This window comes from Diplodia seriata (genome assembly GCF_021436955.1).
Source record: "Diplodia seriata strain FDS-637 chromosome Unknown scaffold_3, whole genome shotgun sequence".
Lineage (NCBI taxonomy): Eukaryota > Fungi > Ascomycota > Dothideomycetes > Botryosphaeriales > Botryosphaeriaceae > Diplodia > Diplodia seriata.
The window spans coordinates 6,311-30,256 of NW_027117310.1; the positions used below are offsets into that span (position 1 = coordinate 6,311).

A 23,946-nucleotide genomic window follows, 5' to 3' on the forward strand; every position below is an offset into this window, starting at 1 on the left:
GTAAATAATTTATTTTATAAATACTTAAGCTTATATTTAAAGCTTTTACTATAGATATTAAATAAAATAAGATAAATATTTTATACTACTAAATTATTACGAATAATATTTTAAATACGTATAAATCTTATATCTTTATTAATAAGTTTATATACTTTAGTAATCGTCTTTATAATAGATATCTATAAATTTAATATCTCTATTTCTAAAATTTAATATCTCTATCGCTAATTATTAATACCCTCTTCTTCTTCTTCTTAAGAAGCGTAATCTATTCTCTAGTTTTTACTATTAAATTACTAAGTAAATTCGAAGAATTCGCTACTAAGTTTACTAACGCCCTAATAGCTATTATAGGCGAGGGTTAGTAGTTAGATATAAAATAGATAGTTATTATAGCGAAGATTAAGAAGGCGATCTAATATTACCGCGTTAGTTAAAATATTACTAATCCGATAGCGCTAAGTCTTTTAGATAAGCTTATATACGAATACTAGAAGAATATTATCTTACTTAAATTTAATAGGGCGAGACTTCTATTAATACTACGCCTTATATATCGATTATATCTCGATATAACTTCGTATAAGTTAAGAAAGATATATACTAATATCTAGAAAAAAGTTATATTTAGATTATAGTTAATTTAGGTGTAATACACGACTAGAAATATAGAGGTATTAATAATTAGCGATAGAGGTATTAAATTTTAGAAATAAGAATATTAAATTTATAGATATCTTATAATACGCTTATAATAAATAAAATAAGTACTAAATTTTATAAAAAAATTATAAGCGATAGCGAAGATATAAAAACTATTATTAATAATTATATCTATTATAATATAATTTATAACTATAACTTTTATAGTTTAATAACTTTTATTCTTATTATCTATTATTTTAGATAAGTTAATAATATAAACTAAGTATAAGTAGCTATAACGCTTTAATAACGTATTATATTTCTTTATTTATATTTTATACTTATTATATAAGTTATATATAAAATTTTAATAAATTCTTTAAATTTACTTAGTAATTTAATAGTAAAAATTAGAGAATAAATTACTCTTTTATTAAATTAAAATAAAGATATTAATAATTAGCGAAGAAGAGATTAAATTTTAAATATAAAAATATTAAATTTATAGATATTTATTTTAATATTAAACTTATTACTAGTAATAGTTAAAATTTTTAAAATTTTCTACTATTTAAAGTTATAAATTACTTTTTTTCTTAGACTTAGCTTTATCTTCTCTTTCTTTATAAATATAATCTTTAGTAGATTCTTTTATATTTATACGAATCTTTTTTAAGTTTTAATTATTAAACTTTAATAAGTTTCTTTTAACTTTAGTAAGCTTCTTTAAATCTATATAATTTTTTTTTAGTTTTAATAAATAAACTTTAGCGGGCTCTTTTAGATTCGTACGAATCTTTTTTAAAAATTAATAAGTAAGCTTTAGCGGGCCCTTTTAGATTCGTACGAATCTTTTTTAAGAATTAATAAGTAAGCTTTAGCGGGCTTTTTTAAATTTATACGAATCTTTTTTAAGAATTAATAAGTAAGCTTTAGCGGGTTCTTTTAGATTCGTACGAATCTTTTTTAGTTTTAATAAGTAGACGTTAGCGGGCTTTTTTAGATTTATACGAATCTTTTTTAAGAATTAATAAGTAAGCTTTAGCGGGTTCTTTTAGATTCGTACGAATCTTTTTTAGTTTTAAAAAGTAAGCTTTAGCGGGTTCTTTTAGATTCGTACGAATCTTTTTTAAGAATTAATAAATAGACTTTAGCGGGTTCTTTTAGATTCGTACGAATCTTTTTTAAGAATTAATAAACGAGCTTTAGCGGGCTCTTTTAGATTCGTACGAATCTTTTTTAAGAATTAATAAGTAAGCTTTAGCGGGTTCTTTTAGATTTGTACGAATCTTTTTTAAGAATTAATAAGCGGGCTTTAGCGGGCTCTTTTAGATTCGTACGAATCTTTTTTAGAAATTAATAAGTAGACTTTAGCGAGCTCTTTTAGATTCGTACGAATCTTTTTTAAGAATTAATAAGTAAGCTTTAGCGGGTTCTTTTAGATTCGTACGAATCTTTTTTAAGAATTAATAAGCGGGCTTTAGCGGGTTCTTTTAGATTCGTACGAATCTTTTTTAAAAATTAATAAGCGGGCTTTAGCGGGCTCTTTTAGATTCGTACGAATCTTTTTTAATAATTAATAAGCGGGCTTTAGCGGGCTCTTTTAGATTCGTACGAATCTTTTTTAAGAATTAATAAGTAAGCTTTAGCGGGTTCTTTTAGATTCGTACGAATCTTTTTTAAGAATTAATAAGCGGGCTTTAGCGGGTTCTTTTAGATTCGTACGAATCTTTTTTAAAAATTAATAAGCGGGCTTTAGCGGGCTCTTTTAGATTCGTACGAATCTTTTTTAATAATTAATAAGCGGGCTTTAGCGGGCTCTTTTAGATTCGTACGAATCTTTTTTAATAATTAATAAGCGGGCTCTCTTAGATTCGTACGAATCTTTTTTAATAATTAATAAGCGGGCTCTCTTAGATTCGTACGAATTAGAATAGGCCCCCGATTCTAAATTATATAGGGCTAATTCTTCTCTATATATATAGAGAATAGGGCCCCTATTCTCTATATAATGTTAATAGGGCTCGAGCGACGTTTATTAATTAATAGCGAGAAGAAGAAAGAGAGCGAAAGAAACGAGAGTACTCTTAATTAGAGTAAACGGCGTAGCGTTCGCCCTCGCCGCTAATTTTTATCTTTAGCGAGAAAGAAGCCTCTAAACTTTCTAAGATTAGTATTAAAGTTAATCTAGATATAATATATATTTAAATAAAAAGAAAGAGTTAATAATTAGCGAAGAAAAGATTAAATATTAGAAATAAAAAGATTAAATTTATAAATATCTTTTAAATAGTATTAGTTTTAACGTAATTTTTAAGAGTTAAATTTAAAGATATATATTATTATATAGTACGGCGATAGTAGTAAAAGTAGTAGAATTCTTAATATTAAAGTAAAATAGTAGAAGAAAAAGATTTAATACTATAATAGTAGTAGTAGTAGTAGATTTAATACTACGCTAAAAGTCGTAATACTAATAGACGGTAGTAACGGTAACGGCGATAGTAGTAGAAGTAGTAGAATACTTAACGTTAGAGCGATAATAGTAGTAGATAAAGGCTTAATACTACGGCGGTAGTAGTAGATAGTAGGTTTAATACTACGCTAAGAATCGTAATACTAGTAGTAGATAACGGCGGTAGTAGTAGTAGTAGTAAGTTTAACACTACGCTAAAGATTATAATACTAGTAGGTAGCGGCAACGGTAATAGTAGTAGAAGCGTAGAAAGTTTAATACTATAAGTATAACCTCTAGAGAGAGAGAAAGTAGAGGGTATATTATAGTAGTATATACTATAAGTAGTATCTCTAAGCGGCGAATATAGCCGCTATTACCGCTACGACTTTTCCCACAGTCTACGCTGCACCTACAACCGAATTATGGTTGTACTGCCGATATATTTCTTGAAACTCATTATTATTAAAACGCCTGGGAAACGCCACATCTTTCGGCACCTCAACGTTTAAATGCCTACACAGCGGTTTCCACCCTTCTTTTACGTTAAAAACTAAGAATCTCCCCTCATCTCCCTTAGTTAGCCTCCTTACTACCTCATTCCTCTCCTCGTAATACCTCTTGCCCTCGGTCGGGATAGCGCCGAGGCTCGTGAAGCGCGTTATACAGCGATGCATGACATCCAAATATCCATACGGCATCGACGGCCTCAATGCCATGACCGCGCGCCACCACCACGCGGCAGTGACCTGCTCGTCGCGGAGAAAGGGCCAAATGGTGGTGCTGTAGCTGTGGTACCAGGCGTCGACGGAGTCTCGCACCGTCAGCACGACCTTGGCCTCTGGATAGGCGGCGATCAGCTCCTCGGCGAAGATGTGGCACGGCGTGTCAGTCACGGCGGTGCAGTCCGGGCCCAGCAGCTCGTCCCAGTCGGCCCGCGTGAAGGGCGAGCCGTCGCCGAGGAATTTGGCGCGGAAGGCGCGCTCCCAGACGGGGGTTTGGCGCGGCTCTTCGAAGAGCGAGAAGAAGTGGAAGACGCGCGTGTAGCCGAGTTGCTGGAGAGCGACGCGCATCGAAGAGGTTCCGGTGCGGGATTGCCCGAGGACAAGGACGCCCATGGGACGTGTGCGTTTGATGGAAGGGGCGCTGGACATTCTGGATCTGAGCTTGGAGCTTCTTCGATGCGTGTGTGGGAGGGGCGGAAAAGAAGACGCTTCGTTTATGCAAGAAAGATAAAGTCTTTGGGTACAGCTGTTATTGCCTGCAGTCGGACGCATAGCCTCTTAAATTAAGTATGTCGCGCTGAGGCTGACATTAGTGCTTACCACGTATTACCGAGGTTGACTATCGACGGTACGCTGTGGCTATAGGCTTGGCCGGATTGAGTAAATGCAGCACTCGAGTGATTAAGGAAGAACATAGCCCCCGTCAATCAGGACGTCGCTCCCCGTCATGTACGAGGAAGCATCGCTGGCCAAGTACAAGTACAATCCCTTGATCTCCTTGGTATGTCCCTGTCTTCCAAGCGGTGTCATGCGGTACGCTTCATTGATGACACCCGGACCCGCTCCCATCTTGGTGTCGAAAAATCCGGGGGAGACGATGTTCACCCTCGCAAAATCCTTCCACTCGTGGGCCAAGGACTTTCCAAACTGGGTGACGAATGCTTTTGTGCCGTTGTAGACTGGTTGGTCTACCGGGACATTGACGATGTGGGCGCTCATGCTCGACGTTATGATGAGATTGCCTTTTCCTTGACGTTTGAAAACCTCGCCAGCATACTTGGCACAGTACACCACGCCGTTCACTGGAGTAAATGTGAGTGGGGATTGGCTGGGAGCGAAATGTGATGTACTTACCGTTGACGGAAATCTGCTTGTCGTATTCCTCGAGAGTCTGTTCGAGAATTGGTTTCGAGATCGCCATGCCTGCAATGAAGTGGAGTGAGAATCTTCGGTTCCAGTAATCAAGAGCTGCGTTGAGACTCACCAGCATTGGCAACAAAGACGTCGATCCGGCCAAAGTCCTTAACGACCTGTGCAATAGCCTGTTGGACTTTTTCCGGCTGTGACACTGGAGACAAGAGACGTAAGCAATTTGGAGCTTGGTGGCAACAGTCGTTCGAGAGCGGCTTACCTTCCACCTTGTAGGCTCGGGCCTTCACACCATGTGCTTGCGCCAGCTCCTCCGCCTTTGCAATGGCGGCATCGTTGCTGCAATGATCCAAAGGGTTAGCGAAAGTATTCACCCGCTCTTGCTGCAGGAACACGTACGAATTGTACCAGAGCGCGACGTTTCCATGAGCCTCAGCCATGGCCGTTGCTACGGCAAGGCCGATACCACTTGAAGCACCGTTAACGACAACGACTTTGCCATTCAGCTGAAATTGCTCCAAGACATTGCTGGGTGTATCCGGAAAGGGACGAGGGAACCCCTCTCGTACCACTCCCGCTTCTTGCAAGGACATAGACATGTTGAGCTTTGATCGTGTCGAGCGTTAAGACGGAGAGCAGGGATGAGATAAGAGAAGGTGCGGACTGGAGTGGAACAATGAACAACGGCGGCATACGGAACAGAGGGCATCTCGTGTTATATGAAGAGAGCACACAGATGCGGAGTTGGGGAGACGGTCGGTTCACAAAAGTCCGGGCTCCACTTGGGATGCTGGAGAGAAGACGGTCATTGGTCGATCGGCCCACAGGTGTCCGGCGATAAGTCGCCACTCGGGCTGTTGTGGTCCGACGCCTGATGCGACCCGGGAGAATTGTCAACGTGGGATGTTCACGTCTATGGTGTCGGGATGCGATATTGTTGCCCTCCTTTATATATGCCACCTGCGCCATTTTTCCCATTGGCTTGCAGGAATCCGCTATGTTTACGGGCACCACTGGACCGAAACCAAGAGGTCCGATCAGTGCGGAAGATTGGCGACTTCTGCACTGTTGCACGAAAGTAGTATGAAGTAAGAATTCAACCTACTACTATGTCTGTTCTAAGAAGGAAATAAGCTGCCCGTACAAACGACTAAGATTAGAGTCACACTCTGGTTTCTTACGCAGGTTCATCAAGGAAAAATGTCTTGCCACTGCCAATGCACCAAGGCTTCGCATCTCTCTCATATCTTGCTCCACACCTCTTTCACAAAGCCTTTCACAACTTGCCGAACCCTTTCGTCCGCGTCTGGCATAACTTGGGTGGCAAACATGGCCGCAACTCCGTCACCACCATTCGCTTCTCTGTTGATGAACCACAACAAATTTCCTGCGCCAGCCCAAGTAAGAGTGTTCGTGGTTCTGCCCAGCTCGGGATTGTCACTGCAAAGGATCATTCCAGCAAGCGCGATGTTGAAATCTACGCCAACTTCGACGAGTCCACCGAGCAAGGGCACATCAGGAGGAAATTTCTCGACGAGGGCCCTGTGTGCCGCACTGCCCGGCTGCAGCTGGGGAGCGAAAAGCATGTCGACTGTATCCTTCTTAAGCAGTTTCGGCGAAGGCTGGAGCAGGTCTCGCAGGACAGCGGTGTAGTCTTCGACGGTAGAGTATACGCCGCGACCGCCCATGCAGTCAACAGGAGGGTCGGCATGCCAAACAGCAGCGGGAACAAAGTTCTCATCGGGATCGGAGCTTCGCTGGACCGTTTGGACGAGACGGGCCCGCAAGTCCGGCCGCCGCGAGAGGAGGAAGGTGGACGAGTTCATTCCCAACGGCGTAAAGATGTTGGCGATGAAGTAGTCTTCAAGGACGCCTTGGTCCGTTTGCACTCCAGGCGTTGTCGATGCTTCCTTTTGTTTCTTGAGAGTCAACCGTTCAACCAGCTTGCCAACCCAATCAGTCCCTCCGCCATATGCCCAGCCTTCGCCCGGTTCATACAGCAGTGGGAGCGAGAAACTCCTGACTACATCAGCCGTATGGTATAGACATTCCTCTCCACGACTCTTGCGCCACCGAGCGTGGATCGGGAATGCGTTGTCACTGCCCACGCCCGCCGAGTGGGTGAGAAGTCGACGCAACGTTATAGGTGCCTTGCGCGTGCGGTACGAGAACTGGCCTTCTTCTGGTCCTTCGCATAGGATAGGCTGAGAGCAGAGTTCCGGCAGGTACTGATCCAGTGGCTCGTCGAGGTCAATGAGGCCACGCTCGACGCACTGCATGGCAGCAATGCTGGTGAGTAGCTTCGTGCAAGATGCGATGAGGAAGACGCTGTCAAGAGTAACGGGATCTGGAGAGCTATCGAGCGAGGCGACGCCCGAAGCTTTGGCCAAGATTGTGTTGCCTTAGCAAATTGTAAGTAAGCGGAGACAGTGACACCTGAGATTAAGTGCTGACCTTTGCCATCGATGACCTGCATTGCGGCCCCGTGCAAGGCGCGCGCATCCTTGGTTCCGTCGCTCAGCTTTGTGGCACCATCAAGAACACTTTCGAAGTCTCCCATTTCGAACGACGTAAGTTGCTGCGCCGAACTAGATGTATGGTGTTCTGCAATCTCGCTCAGCCGATGGGTTTTACGATATCGCGGCACATGAGAAGACGCGCAATCCAATTCACACTCGACTTTATACTTCCACCACGAAGCCCAGGTCAGTGAGTCACCGGCTGACGTGAGATTTGTGGTGGCGCCGGCTGAATGTGGGGCCGGTGGGATTGCATCAACCACCTACTCTATCATCCAAGGATGTGATATCGCTAAGACCCCTGCTGTCTCGGGTAGGGCTCCGGGGACATCGATACATTCAGACCATACGTAGTATGTGCTACCATCGGGTATAACGTCGACTTTCAGCTCTTTCCTTAATCTTTAAGTGACGGAACCTTATCGAAGTGGAGGCGTTTGAGGATTCAGCCTGTCGAGTAGTTAAAGCGGGCGAAAGAGCGTTGCGATTTCCAAATGCAACCAAGTTCCTTCCCACGGCGATCACATTTTCCCGCCACAATGGGTTTACACAGACGCTCATCTGTCTCGCCGCATGCCTCTACACTAGAGCTTGAGGAACTCCCCCCCTTCTCTAATGATTCGACAGCCGTGCTGCTGCTACGAAACGCTGAACACGAGGAACAGCGGAAAGATCGGCAACAAGAGCCCAAGAACATACCGCTCACGAATCCAGGGAGATCCCGCAACGTTGCTAGCATCCTAGCTTTAGATGCATGGTTCTACGAAACACTTGCACTGCTCTTTACAATAGCATCTTTTGTCACGCTCGTCGTGGTTCTTTCCAGATACGACGGAAAACCCGCTCCAGCTTAGGGGCCTGGAATGACAATCAACGTCTTTGTTTCATCCATTTCCGCCATTTTCCGAATCACCATCATGCTTCCAGTCGAGCAGTGCATCAGTCAGGCGACGTGGATATCTTTAAGTCGGGGGCCGCGTCCCCTAAACGAGATAGTTCATTACGATTCAGCCAGTCGCGGACCACTTGGAAGCATCCTTCTTCTTTTCCGCTTGAGAACACGGTAAGCGGAATCACATAGACTCTTACACTTCACAAAGTGCTTATAGGCTTTGGGAGTAGATATTTTGTCTGGATCGGCGCCGCCATCACCACTATCGCTATTGGAACGGGCCCACTCTTTCAGAGTGCTGTCGAGCTTACGTCCAGACCGGTAGAAAGCTTACATTTAATTGCTGAAGCAACAACCGCGCACACCTACAACGGTAGCTTAGGAATAGTTGGTGGCGGGGAATACAGCATATGGAGTAAGTCAAGAGACGAATGAAATTCTCTTGCTTTAGAAATGCGACTAACACCACCGTGCTTCAGAAGACAGCTTGCCGCACTACATCCGAAGTTCGATGTATAGCGGCCTATTGTCTTCTCCTATAACTCCTCTGCCGGACCCTCCGTACAACTGTCCAAGTGGCAACTGTACTTGGGACCCTTTCGCAACCCTTGCCGTAATGACTCAGTGCGCCGACTTCGATCCTTACATCCAGATAAACTGCGCTCCTTACCAACTCAATGCCCATAGTATAAGGGACAACTGCACATTCTCCGCTACCAGTAGTAATGACACTAATACTCAAAGCTTTCTTAGTGAGACCGGTGATCAAACGCTCATGAAGATCGGATCGTTCAATCCGATTATGCTCCGGGATTGGATCCTAGCTAAACTTCCGCCGCTGGACATTGGCAACAGGAATGGAGGCATTGCTCTGGTGCAATGGCTTAAGGTCACGGGTAGCATCTATAGGCGAGAAGATCCAGCCTTAAGCACCTCTATCCAGCAAAATACCACGTTTGAGGCTCGCAGATGCTTACTATACGTCGGCGTTCGCATCATTTCTGCTCGTGTTGACAGTGGCTCTTATTCCGAAACAGTCCTGAGCGAGATCATCCACGCCGATAACGCGAGCAACGGGGTGATGGACTTGGGTCCTGGTCCCGGTCTCCAATTCCATTTGGACGGCAATGCGGAATCCCATGGGGTCAGGGCGACACTAAGGCTCCCACCGGACAATTGGGTTATGCTGTCGGCCGAGCTCACTGAGAATATATTTTACGTCAAGGGCAGCCTCGTCAATGCCACCCAAGGGCCGGGAACGGAAGGGCCGGATGTTGCTAGAATGCTGTACGCAACGGAAAACACGACGCAGTCGTTGGATCACTTGGCTCACTATTTGAACGTCGCCCTCCGCGCCAACGACACGGTCCTGCTGCAAGAGCGAACGGGGAACACATCGGCCATCGCATCCAGCCAAGCGGTTAACGGGACGGTCTGGGTACAAGTGATTTTCGTTCGCGTGCGCTGGGAATTTCTCATACTGCCGGCTGTGTTGCTTGTGCTGACAGGGTTTTTTCTGGTGGTGACGATGGTGAAGAGCCAGCCCAAGAGCGTCGGGCTTTGGAAGTCCAACCCGCTTGCCCTGCTTCTGCACGCAGATCAACAGGGCGACAGGAGACCCATTCCACTGACGACGTCGAGTGCGTTGGATAGGGTGGCGGCGACAATGAAAGTGAACATTGTGTTAAACGAGGATGGCTGTTACGTGGCTAAGATCGTCGATGGGGAAAAAGCAAACAACGGAGAGGTCTAAGGCACGGAACCAGCGGGAAGATGATGCTTCTTTAATCAAATTCACCGCTCCTGCTTCCACTGCTTCTTGAGTGCGATGCGTGACTTCGGCTGGTGTATTAATCGAGTCGTAGAAAAAGGCTCCGACGTTGCATATGTCATCCAAAGCAACGAGACGAGGTGGTCATCGGCTTGTGACGGTGGCGGGGGCGGGAAGGCTTACTATCGGATCCGTTTCCGCACCCTCTTAGGGGAAGGCCATCAGGCTAGCGTGGGACCCTAAGTCAGACAGACTACAATAGTCGGGGAGACGGAGTGGTCTTCCACCCGCCGTCTCTCACCATGTCGGCAGCGATCAACCCGGCCGACTACCGGCTGAACGACGAGCAGAAGCAGATCCGCGCCTCGGTGGTGGCCATGTTCGCCGTGGCGGCCGTGTTTGTTGCGCTGAGGTGCTTTGTCCGCATCCGGTTGCAGGCGCAGTTCAGCACCGACGACTGGCTTCTGCTGGTTGCGCTGGTAAGGGGAAGGGGCTGCGTGCGCCAACTCATGCTGACTGCTGCGGACAGGCCGGCTACCTCGCCACCACCATCATCATCGTCTTGTGCATCGACGAGGGAGGGTTTGGGCGGAAGACGGACGAGCTTTCGGTGGAAACCTTTTACACGGGGGCCAAGGTGATCACTTCGTCCCCAAGTTTCTGTTCGAGGCTGCTTACTGACGCCGGGCCCAGTTCCTCGTGCTGTCGCAGCTGGCCTACATCCAGACCATCATGCTGACGAAACTGTCCATCGCGCTCCTGCAGCTGCGCATCATCGGCCTCATCAGCCTCGCATTGAGGCGAGTCACTTTCGTGTCCATGGCCGTCAACTTCATCATCGCCACCTACGAGTTCTTTGCGCTGCTGTTCCAGTGCACTCCTGTAATGACTGCTCCCTCCCTGGCCAGACTGCGGTGACTAATCTGCGATGTAGCCTGCGAAGTACTGGACGCCAACCATGACCCGAGGCCACTGCGCCGACAGAACCGGTGTTGCCATTGGCGTATACGTCTACTCGGCGGTTAATGTGGTGCTGGACTGGTACTACGCCCTCGCACTGGCACCCATGGTGTGGAAGCTCCAGATGAGAAAGACGGTCAAGATCTCAACAGTCTTCGTGCTCGGCATGGGCGTTTCGTACGTCCCCCCTCCTCTTCCCGCCGCGGATGCTGATCCTTCCCAGTGCGAGTGTCGCGAACATCACCCGCTTCCAAAGCTTGATCGGCTATGCCACGCAGAAAGATGTTCTTTGTACGTTTCTCCGACCCTGCTGGACCAGGAGTCTCTAACGCCAGCGCAGACATATTCATTCCCATCCTCATCCGCACGTGGGTCGAGTTGTGTCTCGGTTTTGCGGCGGCGTCCATGACAACTTTCCAGCCTCTGGTCCGCGTCTTGCCATGGGCACACTCTAGCAGCGGCTCCAGCGACCCGTCACCATTCACAACATGGCGAAGCTGGAGAGCCCCGAAGCAACGGAGAGATCCAATGGAGCTGTCCGACCTGGCCACTACGAACATGACGGTACAGGCAGACGAGCGGGGAGGGGGGGAGAACAGGTCCAATTCGATCGGAGACGCCGAGAGCCAGGTGGGCATCTTGATCGAGCCGGAACCAATATTGAGAGCAGATCGAGGCAGGCCGTAAGCACGCCGTTGCGACAATCGAACAAACGCTAACTAGTCCTCTCCTCCTCCACCATCCTCGCCACCTCCTTCACACCCTCCTCACACGCCTCTTCTCGCGCCGCAACATGAACAAACCCAGGTGCGGTAGTTGTCCGGTCAATTTCCTTCCTTTTCGGCTGCGTGAGGATGATGTGTGCTTACCGGTGTTGATCGAGTGGAGTGGGAAGAATGGTTTGGTAAGGCGTAGAGGCTGTGGATGCGACACATCGGTGCATTATTTCCACTATGGAGGAGATGATTGAATGATTGGATAAGATGCTGCCCGGCCTGCCCGGGCTTCTGGATAGACGCGCCATGTGGGCGACCCGTCCTAACACGTGCTGACGGTGATTAATCAGAAAGATGAACCAGCAGTGGAACAAACCTACATATACGGGGTGATTACATCCCGGTATTGGACTAGTCAGCGCTTCCCCTACTCGTTTGTCTTCCGTTCGAGCGGACGCAACCGTCAGAAAAGCAGACCTTTTCGTGCTTGTATTACGTATCTCGGCAAACAAAAATGATTCCTGCACCGGTTGGGAGGAAGGTTGCCTTGTAGCCCATACCGCTAATTTGTGATGGAAAAATCTCACATGTCACGGTTCCGTATTTTCTTTTCGTATTTGGCTCTCTCCACGTCAGGTCTAGTCTCTACACGCCGAGAGTGATGCAAGCACCATGCATGATTGTGTGGCGTATCTACGAGGAGCTGTATGTTCTCGTTGATAAGGAGAAAGGATTGCGTACACAGTAAGGTGTTATAAAGCGAGGGTCAACAGAAGACGCAGAATACACCTCTTTCCTCACGTTGCAGATACAGACATGGCTTTTCTTATCGTTGGAGGCTTTCTTCTTGGAGCTCTCGGGTTGCTGAGGCTTTTTCTTCTGTGGAATCGACGCGCCATCCCGATCAGACAAGAATTGACATCCAAGAGGCAGAGTCAAAGTATAGAACGTGAGGGAACCGTCGGCCTCGAGAGGATCCAAGAGCTGTATCACAAACTCCACAACCTTGAAGACTTTCCTGACGTCGTTCCGGAGGCCAATGAGGTACTTATCCTTCTGTTGTCCGAGGGCCTCGAGTGGACGCAGCAATCGACAGATGTCGACATTCGGTCGATCGGAGAATACACACGAGAAACAACATCGGCATTCATCCACGGGCGTAACCGGGAGACATTGAGGCGCTGGCAAGAGTACATCACGAGGAGGAAGACAGGATCTCGAGAACTACTCCCCGATGTTGCAGCTGCCAGGAAGTGGTTGAGAAAGAAAGCACCATCCAAGCTGGTTGACGGAGCCTGGCTGGGCTATGTTCACACGGCAACCACTCCGTACGCGTTGCGTCAGACAACCAAGATTGCGTGGCAAGTGTTCTCGGAGGAGCTGGGGGACGGTGACAACGACAGGAACCACGTCCATCTGTACCGCCGGCTACTCGGCACCAGCGGGGTCGCCATGCCCGCCTCGCACAGCAGAGAGTTCCTTGAGCCCCACCATGGCATGACGGAGCTGCACAGCTGGAAGTCGGGCGTGGCCCAGCTGCTCATCTCCTTGTTTCCGAACGAGTTCCTGCCCGAGATACTCGGCTTCAATCTCCACTTTGAAGGGCTCACGCTGGAGACCATGGTTCTGGCCAAGGAGCTCGAGGAGCTGAAGATGGACCCGTCGTATTTCCGGCTCCACATCACCATTGACAATGCGGCTTCGGGGCACACGGCCATGGCTCTTGCAGCCGTGGACAGCTACATGCAGCATCTCAGCACTTCGGCCGGAGCAGCAGCAGTCCAAGCGGCGTGGCGGAGGATCCAGGCCGGATACGTGCTCTCCGACTATCTAAGCGAAGAGGCGTCACCTTCGCCCTCTGAGGCAGACGTCACGAATGTCTTCCTGCAGAAAGCCAATGTCTCACAGAACATGCACTGCTCATGCAGAGCCAAGATCGAGGGCCGTACTCTGGACGAGTGGCTGGATCCCGCATCCTTCAGCCATCGAGAGTGGCAGATGTCCTTCCTGGCCGCACTGGGGCGATCCCGCACCTGGGTCCGGAAGGGCCAGAGCGCACAGAGCAAGCTGGTGAAAGAGCTCATGTGGGGTGGCAAGATGTTCGGCTCTTTCACCGACCTTGAGATCGAGGTGGTCAAGAGCTGGATAGACGGACTCGGCCGCGGGGCAAACCCGACGACGTACTGGTCATTCTCCAAGCGTGAGCCCGCTCCACTTGCACCCATCTCGCCCATCTCAACCTCGTTCGATGACGCGTTCCTGGCATTCTGTGCTCCATCAGACTTTCCGGCGACGCTGCCGCCAATTGCCCCGCCAACGATCCGGACGAGGGAAGAATTGCGCATCCGCCGGTTCCTGGCAATTTGGTTTGTGCACCCATGCCTGCTCGAGGCAGCCATCGCGATCCCATCGCGGGCGGCCAGCCCTCACATGGCTTGCCTGGTGAAGCTGGTTCGTGCGCAAAACGGGCTGGAAAAGGAAGGAAGCGGGGTTGCCGGCATGGACGAGGTCAATCGGCCCAACGCTGCAGGCCTCGTGGAACTGGGGCTGCGGATGGCTGCAGCTGCGCCCGGCGCCACCTCCGCTCCAACCTGCCTGGCCGACGTGATCGAAGCGGATGCGGACTACACGATCCTGCTCAGGCTCGCCAGCAGTCCTCGGCGCCATTTCCCAATGCTGCTCGGCCTGGCCTGGGCGTTTGTCGGTCTCCACCAAGCCGTGGCAAACTCTACCGCTCTGCTGGACCCGGAGGGCCGGGCAGCGCTGAGGGATATTGCTTCTCGCGAGGCGAGCAGTCTTGCCGAGTGCATCAGGCTGTCGGGGAACATCAAGCCAACCAACTCGGACCTCTGCAAGGGTTATCGTCTTGGTGCACTCTTCGTCGAAAGCTGCATGGACACTGGAGCCATGCGGCAACAGTTGAGGGCTTGAGCGTGCGTCTCTCTTCCCAAAATAAGGCAATGCGTCTGCGCTCATTTCGTCTCTCTCGTTTCGGTACATGCTCTTCTCCCCGCTCGCATTCGTTTCTTACCAGACTTGGTTCACCAGCCTATCCAACGCATCCTTTGATTGTCTCTGCTTTTTGATCTTAGTCGATCTGCTACAGCAAGTCTTTCCTATTCTTCCAACCCGTAGTTTACGTGCATATAAAAATAATTAGCGCTACTTGTTCCAGCTTCTGCGGCAAACCTTCCTCGACTTAGTCTGTCGATTTTCGTAAGTGAAGATACCCCGCGGCCGACGCCCTCTATTCACCGTGTAGATAATCAATTGGCTTGAGGTGCAGTGTCTCCATCCACCTCCGGGAATTTGCGGCGGCCGTGATATCCCAATAATTCTGCATTGGCGCGGGTCAGATCTACTGCACGATCCCCAATTGGCAAATGGAAGGGAGCCTCGATGCGATGGCGTGTGGGGCAACTGGGAAAATACCGAACATCTGGCTCGTGTATGCAAGTGTGGCTGCATACAGATGAACCAAGAAATCCCATGTAAGGATCTACGCAGCACAAGACACAGAATCGGTACAACACGATCACGCAATAATATGCATTAAGCCTAAATAGAGGACCGAAATGATGGGCTACTGCTTAACTCTCCGTCACTCATCCGGGTAAGCCGCACGGTCGACGTCCTGCCACTCCTTGCTCTCCTGATAGATCTGGCGAATGGGGGCCAGCAGCTGATTAAACGCGTCGGCCACAGCGTCCTTGAGCGGCTGGGGATCGATCCTACCGCCAACGTAAGCTCGCTTGAGTTCTTCGTACGACGCAAAGTGCAACCACTTGGCCTCCCCAGCCGACACGGAAAAGACGGCATCCTCCGGAGCGTCCTCCGTGATGAACGGACGCTGGGTGACACCACGCCCCTCGTCGACATTCAGCCCCGTCTGCCCGCGCCCGCGCTCGAGCCGCAGCTCGCTGATGGGCAGCAAGACGTCCTCGAGCAGCCCCATGACGCCGTTCTCGGCCAGCTGGCGGGGCGGGCAGGAGGCGTGCTGCACCTTGCGCCGGACGGTGTCGGGATCGTCGAGGAACTCGATCTTCGTGTCCGCCGGCTTGGACGACGACATCTTGAGGCCGTCGAGGCCCGCGACCATGGTGTTCATGACGTGCAGCCGCTGCCTGTAGCCGAGGAGCGGCAGGAACTTCCTCGCATGCGCGAAGAGGCCGTCCTGGAGCGAGCGGTTGGTTTAGCGCGCGAGACCACACTGCGGGAGACGGGACGCCATACCTGGTCTTCCCCGCCGAACTGGATGTCCATGGCGAGGTACTCTTCGGACAGGGTTTGGTGGACGCAGCAGAGCATGGGGCTGAGCATGGTCGTCGAGGCGATCTCGTCGCACGTGTCGCGGGCGTCCTGCTGCGTCATCAACGCGCACAGCCGCTGCAGGTCCACCATGAAGTCCTTGGTGTAGACCTTGGTCGACTCGATCACGAACTTCACCTGGCCCGGCTGCACGCCGAGGCTCTGGAGGATGGCGGTCGCGAGCAGGCGGTAGTACTCCCTCCGGTGCGCCACCAGCTCCATGGGATGCTTGTAGTTTACCAGGAAGCCGTACACATCCAGGATGAGGATCGTTACCTAGCGCCGTCAGCATGCGGGCTCGGTTGTGGGAAGTGAACGCACGTCGAGCCCCGCTCTGAGGAAGTCGACCATTTTGGCCAGCGGCACGAAGTAGCCCACATGAGCTGCATGGGCTGTTAGCACTAGCCGGCCCAACACGTCCTTGGCCGACTACGAACGCTTTCCGGTTGGCGTGGTGACTGCGTGCTAAGTTAGCAAAGCAGGCGGGACGGTGCATTGGTTCGACCTACGCCAGGTGATGTTTGGCTTCTCCTTCTCGCTGAGCAGCTTCACAAACAGCCCTTCATCCTCCGGGACGGTTTGTCTGCGCGTCAGAAGACGGAGCCTCTCCTCGACGGGGAGCATGGTGCAGCAGTGTGGTAAGGGGCGTGTTGGACACTCGTTCCCAGTGCCATCACGCAGCTTAAGTACCCAGCAGTTCACATCCGACCTCTAGATCCCGCTTCGACGAGGCTGATGGCGGTGCCCTCGAGCATCTGGTCTTGGCGAGACTATTGCCGTGTGCATGCATGTGCAGATCTCCCGCCACGGGAACAATGCAGTACGTAATGGTTGGAGAAGCATGTACATGCACCGCGGCTCGACACGGGTCCAGCGGCTCGCCCCGCACCGCCATGCATGCAGATAGACGAGGCAACCCCGTATCTGCGAGCGTGCATATGCAGCGCGAAAAACCGGTAAAAAGCCTGGAGTGGTACAAGGCCGGCATGTCGCATTTAAACGCTCAGCGGCGCCCGTAAAGGACGCCTCCACCCCCTCCCCTCTCCAGCGGCGTGCAGAAACGATGCAGGACGAAGAAGCAAGCTACCCGCAAACGCCAGCCACCGGATGAAGCACCGAGGTGAGCAGCCAACCCACCGTCGCACCGAGACGGCCCCAACCCTAACCCCGCACGCCGCGATCCACAACATCGTCAACATATCGAGCGTCTGCCATGTCGGCTTCCAGCCCGCCCCCGACGACGACCCCTATCCGGTGATGCTGCCCATGATCGGCCAGATCGCCGCGTACGCACCCGACGGCGACGATTCTGCGCCGGCATGCTACCTGCACGGCTACGTCTCCAGCCGGCTGACGCGGCTGGGCGTCGTTCCCGTGTATCTACGAGGCTTTGGGCGAACCCGTGCCCGGCCCAGCTACAACAGGGTCGCCGAGGTCCCCGCCCACGTCGCCGACTTTGTTAGGAACGAGAATCTCAATGCGTTGGAGTTTGCCATGGAGGTTGCGTCGGCCGCGGAGCCTGCCAAGGGCGCGGGCTCGGGGGATAACTGGGGGCTCGTAGGATGATTTCGGTTGCTCACTGACACTGCTCGTTTGACTGATGTGAGTCTCTGCGCCATGTTATTTATTCTTGTAGATAGCTATCTATCAAACACTACTTTGCTCATCGTGCGTGGCGGGTGAGGCAAGTGAAAGGCCGTCTCAGGCAACCTGGGCGTCCTTCCAGGCCTGTTCGGGGCGCAGGAAGTACGAGATGTAGTAGCGCTTCTTATAGCCATCAGCCGGCTGCGTGACTCGGTGCAGAAGCGAGTGCAGTGCTCCTCCAGACATGCGTTGCAGAGAATCCGCCACATTGATGATGGCACAGCCCTCTCTGGGCGGGATGAAAGCCCAGTCTCCGCCCTTTCGCATCTCCGCCTCGACCCCCAACTCCTCGTAGAACAGCAGCGTCAGTGTGCCGCCGTCCGTGTGCGTGTTGTCCACCACCTCGGCCACGCGGTGCCTGCACGGCTCGTAGATGAGCTTCAGCCCCGAGTCGCTGGCCTCGCCCGGGCGATGGTACGTCTGGAAGTCCTGCCCGTTGTCGAGCGATTCCGACAGGCATGCCAGCATCGTCTCGCATGCTTCGTGGCAGGCGTCGGAGAAAGTGTCGAGCATCTCCTCCTTCTCGTGGAATACGGCGGGGAGGACTGCTTGGCCGCTGAGCCGTTCGTCGCGGGCGATCTGCCGAAGGATCAGCATACGTGAACGCTGTGGCAAGCGTGGCGTTGTATTACCTCGAAGGACTCGTCACCCTCACACTGCTTGTATCTGCCTCGAGGTCAGCAGGTATCTTCATCATCTTCGCGTGATGGACAAGAGTCACCCTCGATCCTGCGACGGCTTCTGGTCCGCCCGCGCGTCTTTGAGCTTCCACGCTGGGAGCTGGTCAAAGTATCGCTCGGCGAGCTGGTATACGGGGTGCACTTTCTCGAGGAACGACGAGCCCCGCTCCTGGTCTCGCAGGTCGAGGTAGAATGCCCCCGGCGCGCGGGCGTTTGACAGGAGCTTCTCCATCTCTGACGTGTCGCGGCTCCGGAGACGGGCATAGGCCACCACCTCGAGCTCGTGAATGGTGGTGGCTCCGTTCTGCTTGACTTTGAAAGGAGAAGACATGGTGAAAGTGCGAAGGTTGGGAAGTGGGGCTGGTTGAAGGCAGCAAGTGGATGCACAAGAAGGCAATGGATAGGGAGCGAGTGTCTACCAAGGATTCTACTTTAATGGACGTACTGCGCTGGAATCGATTCCCGGGAAACTACCAAGCGTCTGGACATACCTCATCTGGCATCTTCCCCGCTTTCCATCGACAGATGGCCAACCGCGCGGTGCACTGCAAGCCGCTGCAACTGTCGCATGTCTCGGAAATGCGTACTAGTGGAATATGGCTTGGCGTTCGTAACTGCGGGGCGTGCATCAGCCACACTCGCTCTGCATCTTCTAGACCGTGTCGTCATCCAAGCGAACCCGAGTGTGATCATCGTGGACCAACAACTGCATGAAAGCTTTGGCGTCCAAGCGCCGCGAGGATCCGCATGTCCGATTGTGGGTCCAGGCTCTCGTGAGTTTGCCATGTTGTTCATGTACCACGTCAGAATGCAGGCGCTCCTCGAATCTAGTAACTGCAGCAGTTGCGCCATCGAGTACCATCTCACCGGCTGCTGCTTATCTGGGCTTAGTATACGTAACACTGCTGGCATCGTCGTTGGGGTCTTTTTCCTTCATTCGAACAAGTTTGGATGGAAAACGGGTCACCGGTATCCTGTAAAATACACATGGCGGTAAACTTGCGGTATTAATTGCGAGCTGTTTGCAATGATTCTAAAATCCTTACAATTCACACGCAACGAAGGCAAACGCGGACCGGGGGACAACGATCACGACCTCTGAACTCCTGAACCATCTGCTCTCAATTGATCGAAATCATGGCGAATCGAGAGACAGAAAGCTTGTTACACTCGAGGAGCAGTGGAAGAACGCGGTCGATATTCTCAAACAGCAGAGGCATTCTATGTGTCATTGCAACACTTCTGGGTAAGTGACACACAGACGCGGCGAGACAATGCGGACTGACAGGACATGACAGGAGCCTTTATAGCTTCCGCCGACGAGTCCCTCATGATTTCCATGTACACCATTGTTGGCTCAGACTTGCGGCAGTTGCAGGAGGCACCGTGGCTGCTTATCAGCTACAACCTCGGCTACTCAATCGCCCTTCCCATCGTAAGTTCAAGCGGGCCTCTGTCTGTACATGGACTGATCCAAGGTACAAGTGTGGGAAGTTGGCCCAAATCTACGGCCGAAAGCGGCCGTTGCTATTCTGCTACGCTCTGTTCACCATTGGCAACTTATGGGTGTACGTTCCGTCCTATAAACATCTGCTTGGCTTTCGGTAACAGTACTGTGAAGTGGACTCGCCGGATCACTCTGGTATGCCATTGCTGGAAGACTTGTCACAGGTCTTGGTGGGGCTGGACTCATCGGCCTGGTATCCGTCATCATCACCGGCAAGTGGAAAGCACAACGGAATGTCACTTTTGGGCTAACCAACCGGGCCAGATGTCGCACATCGACGCCAGATAGCCCTTTTCCGAAGCTTCGTGACCGTCATCACCACTATTGGGCGAAGCGGTGGGCCGCCGCTCGGAGCCTGGCTTTCCGACGTCATTGGTTGGAGATGGTACGCAGCCCGTCACCTCCATTGCCAAAGCTCACCAACGCTCTCAGGTCCTTCCTTTCGCAGTGCCCCGTCAGCTTGTGCTGCGCTCTCCTCATTGCATTCAGCCTCCCAGCAGATCTGTCCAACAACGATGTGCCTGACCAAGAGCGCAAGTCGGGTTTCGAAGCCATCCGCCAGATAGACTTTGCAGGCATCTTCAGCTTCATCGTTGCCGTCTCCACCTTCGTACTCTTCGTAGATCTCGGCGGTGATCGGTTGGCTTGGACGCATCCAGGCATCATCAGCCTAGCAGCCATTTGCGTCTCTTTCATCATCACGTTCGTCCTCGTCGAGAGGTTCTGGGCAACAAACCCCCTGACTCCTCTGTCACTGCTGAAGCCAACGAGCGGGGGAGGGTTCTGCGCCATCCAGATCTTTGTGTTTGTGGCAAGGTTTGCGGTAAAACGAGCCCCAGCCCTCAGACACGTTGACTACGAGTACGGCTGACACCGCGGCAGATGATAACCAACCTGACGCCATTCTACATCTACACCAAAGGCGCCAGCAACACCATGGCGGCCGTGTACATGGTCCCTTCAAGCGTCGGGGCCGCGACCGGAGGCCTAGCCTCAGGCATCGCCTTCACTCGGTAGCGTCGCGCCCGCGCACACGAATCCCATTGGCAATGCAGCCTCTCTGACAGCCCGTCCAGATTCCACCGCTACAGGCGGCCGAGCTTCATCTGCACCGTCGTCGCGATAGTGGGCTACGCGCTCGTCGCGATCCGGTGGCGCAACGGGCTCGAGAACGCGGCGGAGCTGTTGTACATCTTCGTCGGGGGCGCGGCCTTCGGGTGGACGCTGTCGGCGCAGTTCGTGGGCATGTCGCGCTTCACGCCGAGGCGGCACGCGGCCGAGGGCATCACGGCCTACTACCTGTCGCAGCAGCTGGGCAGCATCCTCGGCACGAACCTGTCGACGAAGCTGCTGCGGAACCTGTTTCGGCGGGGGCTGCGCGGGGCGCTGCCGCAGGAGGAGGGGGGCTCGGATAGGGATGCGGTGAGTGGTAGAGTGGTTTCGGGGGGTGGGCACGGGATATGTATGCTGACTGTGAGGCGCAGATGATTGAAGACATCATCAGGGACTCGAGGTTCTATCAGTGGCTTCCGCAGAGCACGAGGGCCGTTGTGCGGCGGGAATATCTCGCCGCTTTCCAGTCCGTCCCCCGTGAGTCACTACGATTTCTCTTAGCTGGTCTTCGTCGCTAAAACTCGAGGCAGTACTCTCCATTGGTGCAAGTATCGTGGTCATTGGGGTGTTGTTTCTTGTGCCCGAGACTGAGACTACGGACGATTCTACTCCGATTTAAGCTGAATGAAGCTGATCAGAGCTCGGGTTGAAGAACGGAATCTCGGTACTGGAATTTGGTTGGATCTTGGACAGAAGAAGGAAGTCTCTCTTCTGAGCCGGGTTCTGCTGTTTACTCGCAGGAGGCTTGTTTTCCCACATCCATTCCATTATTACCTGCATCAATCACAATCCCTTTGGCGTGGAACTTTCGTTGGTATTAAGCAGAAGCAGACATGCATTTTCGGGGAGCTAGAGGGAAAGGCGACTTAAAAAAGAAAAGTAGCGACTACTTCCATCTCGCAGTCTTCCTCAGTCAGGTCACGCTCTTTACTTTCATAACCAGTGGAGACTTCTCCCACACAACGAAGGACTTCTGATCCATCCAATCACTGTTTTTCTCGGTAGCGAAGAAATCGAATTGCCTTAGGATGCTGGCCAAAGCCAACCGTATCTCATGCAGCGCAAGACAGTGAGTGTATCAGTATACGTTGCTCAGCCATGGCACGCAGACAGACTTACTTCTTGCCGATGCAGGTTCTCGATCCCCTGGAGAAGGGCTGCACGATTCTCCTATCGTCATTCGCGAATTCGCCCTCGGAGGCTTCGGGCAGCCACCGCTCGGGGAGGAACTCTTCTGGGCGCGTAAAGTTGCGAGCGGAGTGGTACGCTGGCCATTGATGGATTCCCACAACAGCCTGTAGGCGATAATCACGTCAGCAACTGTCCTGTGGCAAGTGAATGCGGCGTCAACTCACCCCCGCTGGCACGTGTTTCCCGCCAACGACGGCACCTCCTTCCGGCACAAGCCTGTACAGCATATCCGGCGCGGGGGGATACAGCCTCATGCTCTCATTGATGACGGCATTGAGATAAGGCATGGTCGCCAGCGTCTCCATGGTGAGGTCCTCGGCCGCCAAGTTCCGGACCTCTCTCGCGGCCATGTCCATTTTGTCGCGGTTCCGCGTGAGATACCACGTCATGCCGCAAAGCGCCGTGGCCGTCGTCTCGGTGCCGGCGGCCATGAAGATTGCCGCGTTGACGTGCATCTCGCGGCGACTCATCACGTCCTGCTTCTTCTCGACGAGGCTCCAGATGTCCGGCCGCTCGGTGTGGGACTCCTGGTCCAGCCGCTGGTCGACCAAGCCGGCGGCGTAGTCGATGTAGGCCTTGCGTCTCTCGACCGTGCTCTTCGTCGACAGCAGCCGCGTCATGAGGCGCTTCAGCTGCGGCAAGTAGAACAGGATGACGGCGCGCAGGGACAGCAGGCGGAAGACGGCGAAGACGTTGCGCACCCAGGGCTTGTACGTGCCGCTGTCCAGCAGCCCCAGCGGGCGGCCGAAGGCGAGATCGGCCATGACGTCAAAGGTCATGAAGTTGAAGAGGTCGGCCATGTTGACTTCGGTCTCGCCATCGTGGCCGCTGTCGCACGCCCGTTGCAGGTTGGCGACGAGCTTCTGCACGTGGCTTCGGATCAGGGGTTCCTGTTTCTTGAGGGACGTGTTGGAGAAGGCCGGGGCGAAGATGCGGCGCTGGCGTGCGTGCTGCGGGCCGTCGTGGGCCTGCACGAGCCCGCGCGGAAGATCGGGCGGCGCCGAGTTAAAGGCGGGTTCTTTGGGAAGTGCTTCATGGCCACCGTGCCTTGCGTATATGTCTGCCTGAGCATCAGAACCTTGCAGTACAGGAGTTGAAGAGACGGGCAGACTCACCGTCCCAAGCATCGCCGGTGATGTAGCTGAGCTCAGCGGGGCTGAGGCGCACGACAGGCCCATATTTCTCATGGGCACGGTGCGCATGTGAGATGCTCGTGCCGACGATACGGTGCCAGATACGCGGGAGGGATGTAGCACGGCAAAGCCACGGCCCCGGGTAGGAGCGTAGCGGGTGAAGGTAGAGGTTGTAGACGCATTTGCCAGTGAACCACAGGCACTTGCGTCCGCATCAGCGCTGTCGATCCCGATGGACTTCGGATACACCAACTTACCACTGCGGATACCAGGAATAGGGGGAGGAACATTTTGACGCAGAGAGCTTGTCAGGAACGTCACCTGCGACGTTGTTATTAGTTAAGGTGGAGGCTGGCGGGTGAAAGTTGGCCCGCCCGGCATCCTTCTTTACTTACGTGAGGCGTGTAGAATAAGCTGACGGCGGCGTACAAGGCGGGGTACTGGCCTATCACACACCCTGTCATGCCCCGGCTTTGTGTTCCGACAAAACCCCCATTGACGGAACATCCAAGATGGCTTTTCCATCCTCAGAATA

At 52.0% G+C, this 23,946-nt stretch overlaps 9 protein-coding genes across 9 annotated transcripts; 4 read left to right on the forward strand and 5 right to left on the reverse strand.

Annotated features, from left to right (window-relative positions):
• Positions 1-4,509: 4,509 nt before the first annotated feature.
• Positions 4,510-5,576, reverse strand: SLS55_002750 (uncharacterized protein; the record flags this gene model as incomplete). Its single annotated transcript, XM_066774230.1, has 6 exons — positions 4,510-4,910; positions 4,963-5,031; positions 5,093-5,176; positions 5,240-5,316; positions 5,377-5,483; positions 5,547-5,576. 6 exons carry the CDS (start codon positions 5,574-5,576, stop codon positions 4,510-4,512), a joined length of 768 nt encoding a protein of 255 aa, XP_066634349.1.
• Positions 5,577-6,218: 642 nt separating this feature from the next.
• SLS55_002751 (uncharacterized protein) lies at positions 6,219-7,537 on the reverse strand (the record flags this gene model as incomplete). Its single annotated transcript, XM_066774231.1, has 2 exons — positions 6,219-7,378; positions 7,432-7,537. The coding sequence occupies 2 exons, from the start codon at positions 7,535-7,537 to the stop codon at positions 6,219-6,221; spliced, it is 1,266 nt and encodes a 421-aa protein (XP_066634350.1).
• Positions 7,538-9,004: 1,467 nt separating this feature from the next.
• Positions 9,005-10,141, forward strand: SLS55_002752 (uncharacterized protein; the record flags this gene model as incomplete). The annotated part of the gene is made up of 2 exons (XM_066774232.1): positions 9,005-9,012; positions 9,076-10,141. The coding sequence occupies 2 exons, from the start codon at positions 9,005-9,007 to the stop codon at positions 10,139-10,141; spliced, it is 1,074 nt and encodes a 357-aa protein (XP_066634351.1).
• Positions 10,142-10,461: 320 nt separating this feature from the next.
• SLS55_002753 (uncharacterized protein) lies at positions 10,462-14,766 on the forward strand (the record flags this gene model as incomplete). Its single annotated transcript, XM_066774233.1, has 7 exons — positions 10,462-10,638; positions 10,689-10,796; positions 10,853-11,041; positions 11,094-11,296; positions 11,343-11,410; positions 11,460-11,683; positions 12,769-14,766. The coding sequence occupies 7 exons, from the start codon at positions 10,462-10,464 to the stop codon at positions 14,764-14,766; spliced, it is 2,967 nt and encodes a 988-aa protein (XP_066634352.1).
• Positions 14,767-15,436: 670 nt separating this feature from the next.
• On the reverse strand, positions 15,437-16,767 carry SLS55_002754 (uncharacterized protein; the record flags this gene model as incomplete). Its single annotated transcript, XM_066774234.1, has 5 exons — positions 15,437-16,009; positions 16,069-16,419; positions 16,465-16,526; positions 16,581-16,601; positions 16,653-16,767. 5 exons carry the CDS (start codon positions 16,765-16,767, stop codon positions 15,437-15,439), a joined length of 1,122 nt encoding a protein of 373 aa, XP_066634353.1.
• Positions 16,768-17,250: 483 nt separating this feature from the next.
• SLS55_002755 (uncharacterized protein) lies at positions 17,251-17,709 on the forward strand (the record flags this gene model as incomplete). Its single annotated transcript, XM_066774235.1, has 1 exon — positions 17,251-17,709. The coding sequence occupies one exon, from the start codon at positions 17,251-17,253 to the stop codon at positions 17,707-17,709; it is 459 nt and encodes a 152-aa protein (XP_066634354.1).
• A 135-nt stretch (positions 17,710-17,844) lies between these two features.
• SLS55_002756 (uncharacterized protein) lies at positions 17,845-18,798 on the reverse strand (the record flags this gene model as incomplete). Its single annotated transcript, XM_066774236.1, has 3 exons — positions 17,845-18,366; positions 18,420-18,453; positions 18,509-18,798. The coding sequence occupies 3 exons, from the start codon at positions 18,796-18,798 to the stop codon at positions 17,845-17,847; spliced, it is 846 nt and encodes a 281-aa protein (XP_066634355.1).
• A 416-nt stretch (positions 18,799-19,214) lies between these two features.
• Positions 19,215-21,605, forward strand: SLS55_002757 (uncharacterized protein; the record flags this gene model as incomplete). The annotated part of the gene is made up of 9 exons (XM_066774237.1): positions 19,215-19,240; positions 19,679-19,713; positions 19,766-19,902; positions 20,079-20,109; positions 20,239-20,359; positions 20,407-20,797; positions 20,857-20,987; positions 21,051-21,396; positions 21,459-21,605. 9 exons carry the CDS (start codon positions 19,215-19,217, stop codon positions 21,603-21,605), a joined length of 1,365 nt encoding a protein of 454 aa, XP_066634356.1.
• A 597-nt stretch (positions 21,606-22,202) lies between these two features.
• SLS55_002758 (uncharacterized protein) lies at positions 22,203-23,875 on the reverse strand (the record flags this gene model as incomplete). The annotated part of the gene is made up of 3 exons (XM_066774238.1): positions 22,203-22,382; positions 22,443-23,732; positions 23,807-23,875. 3 exons carry the CDS (start codon positions 23,873-23,875, stop codon positions 22,203-22,205), a joined length of 1,539 nt encoding a protein of 512 aa, XP_066634357.1.
• Positions 23,876-23,946: the final 71 nt, after the last annotated feature.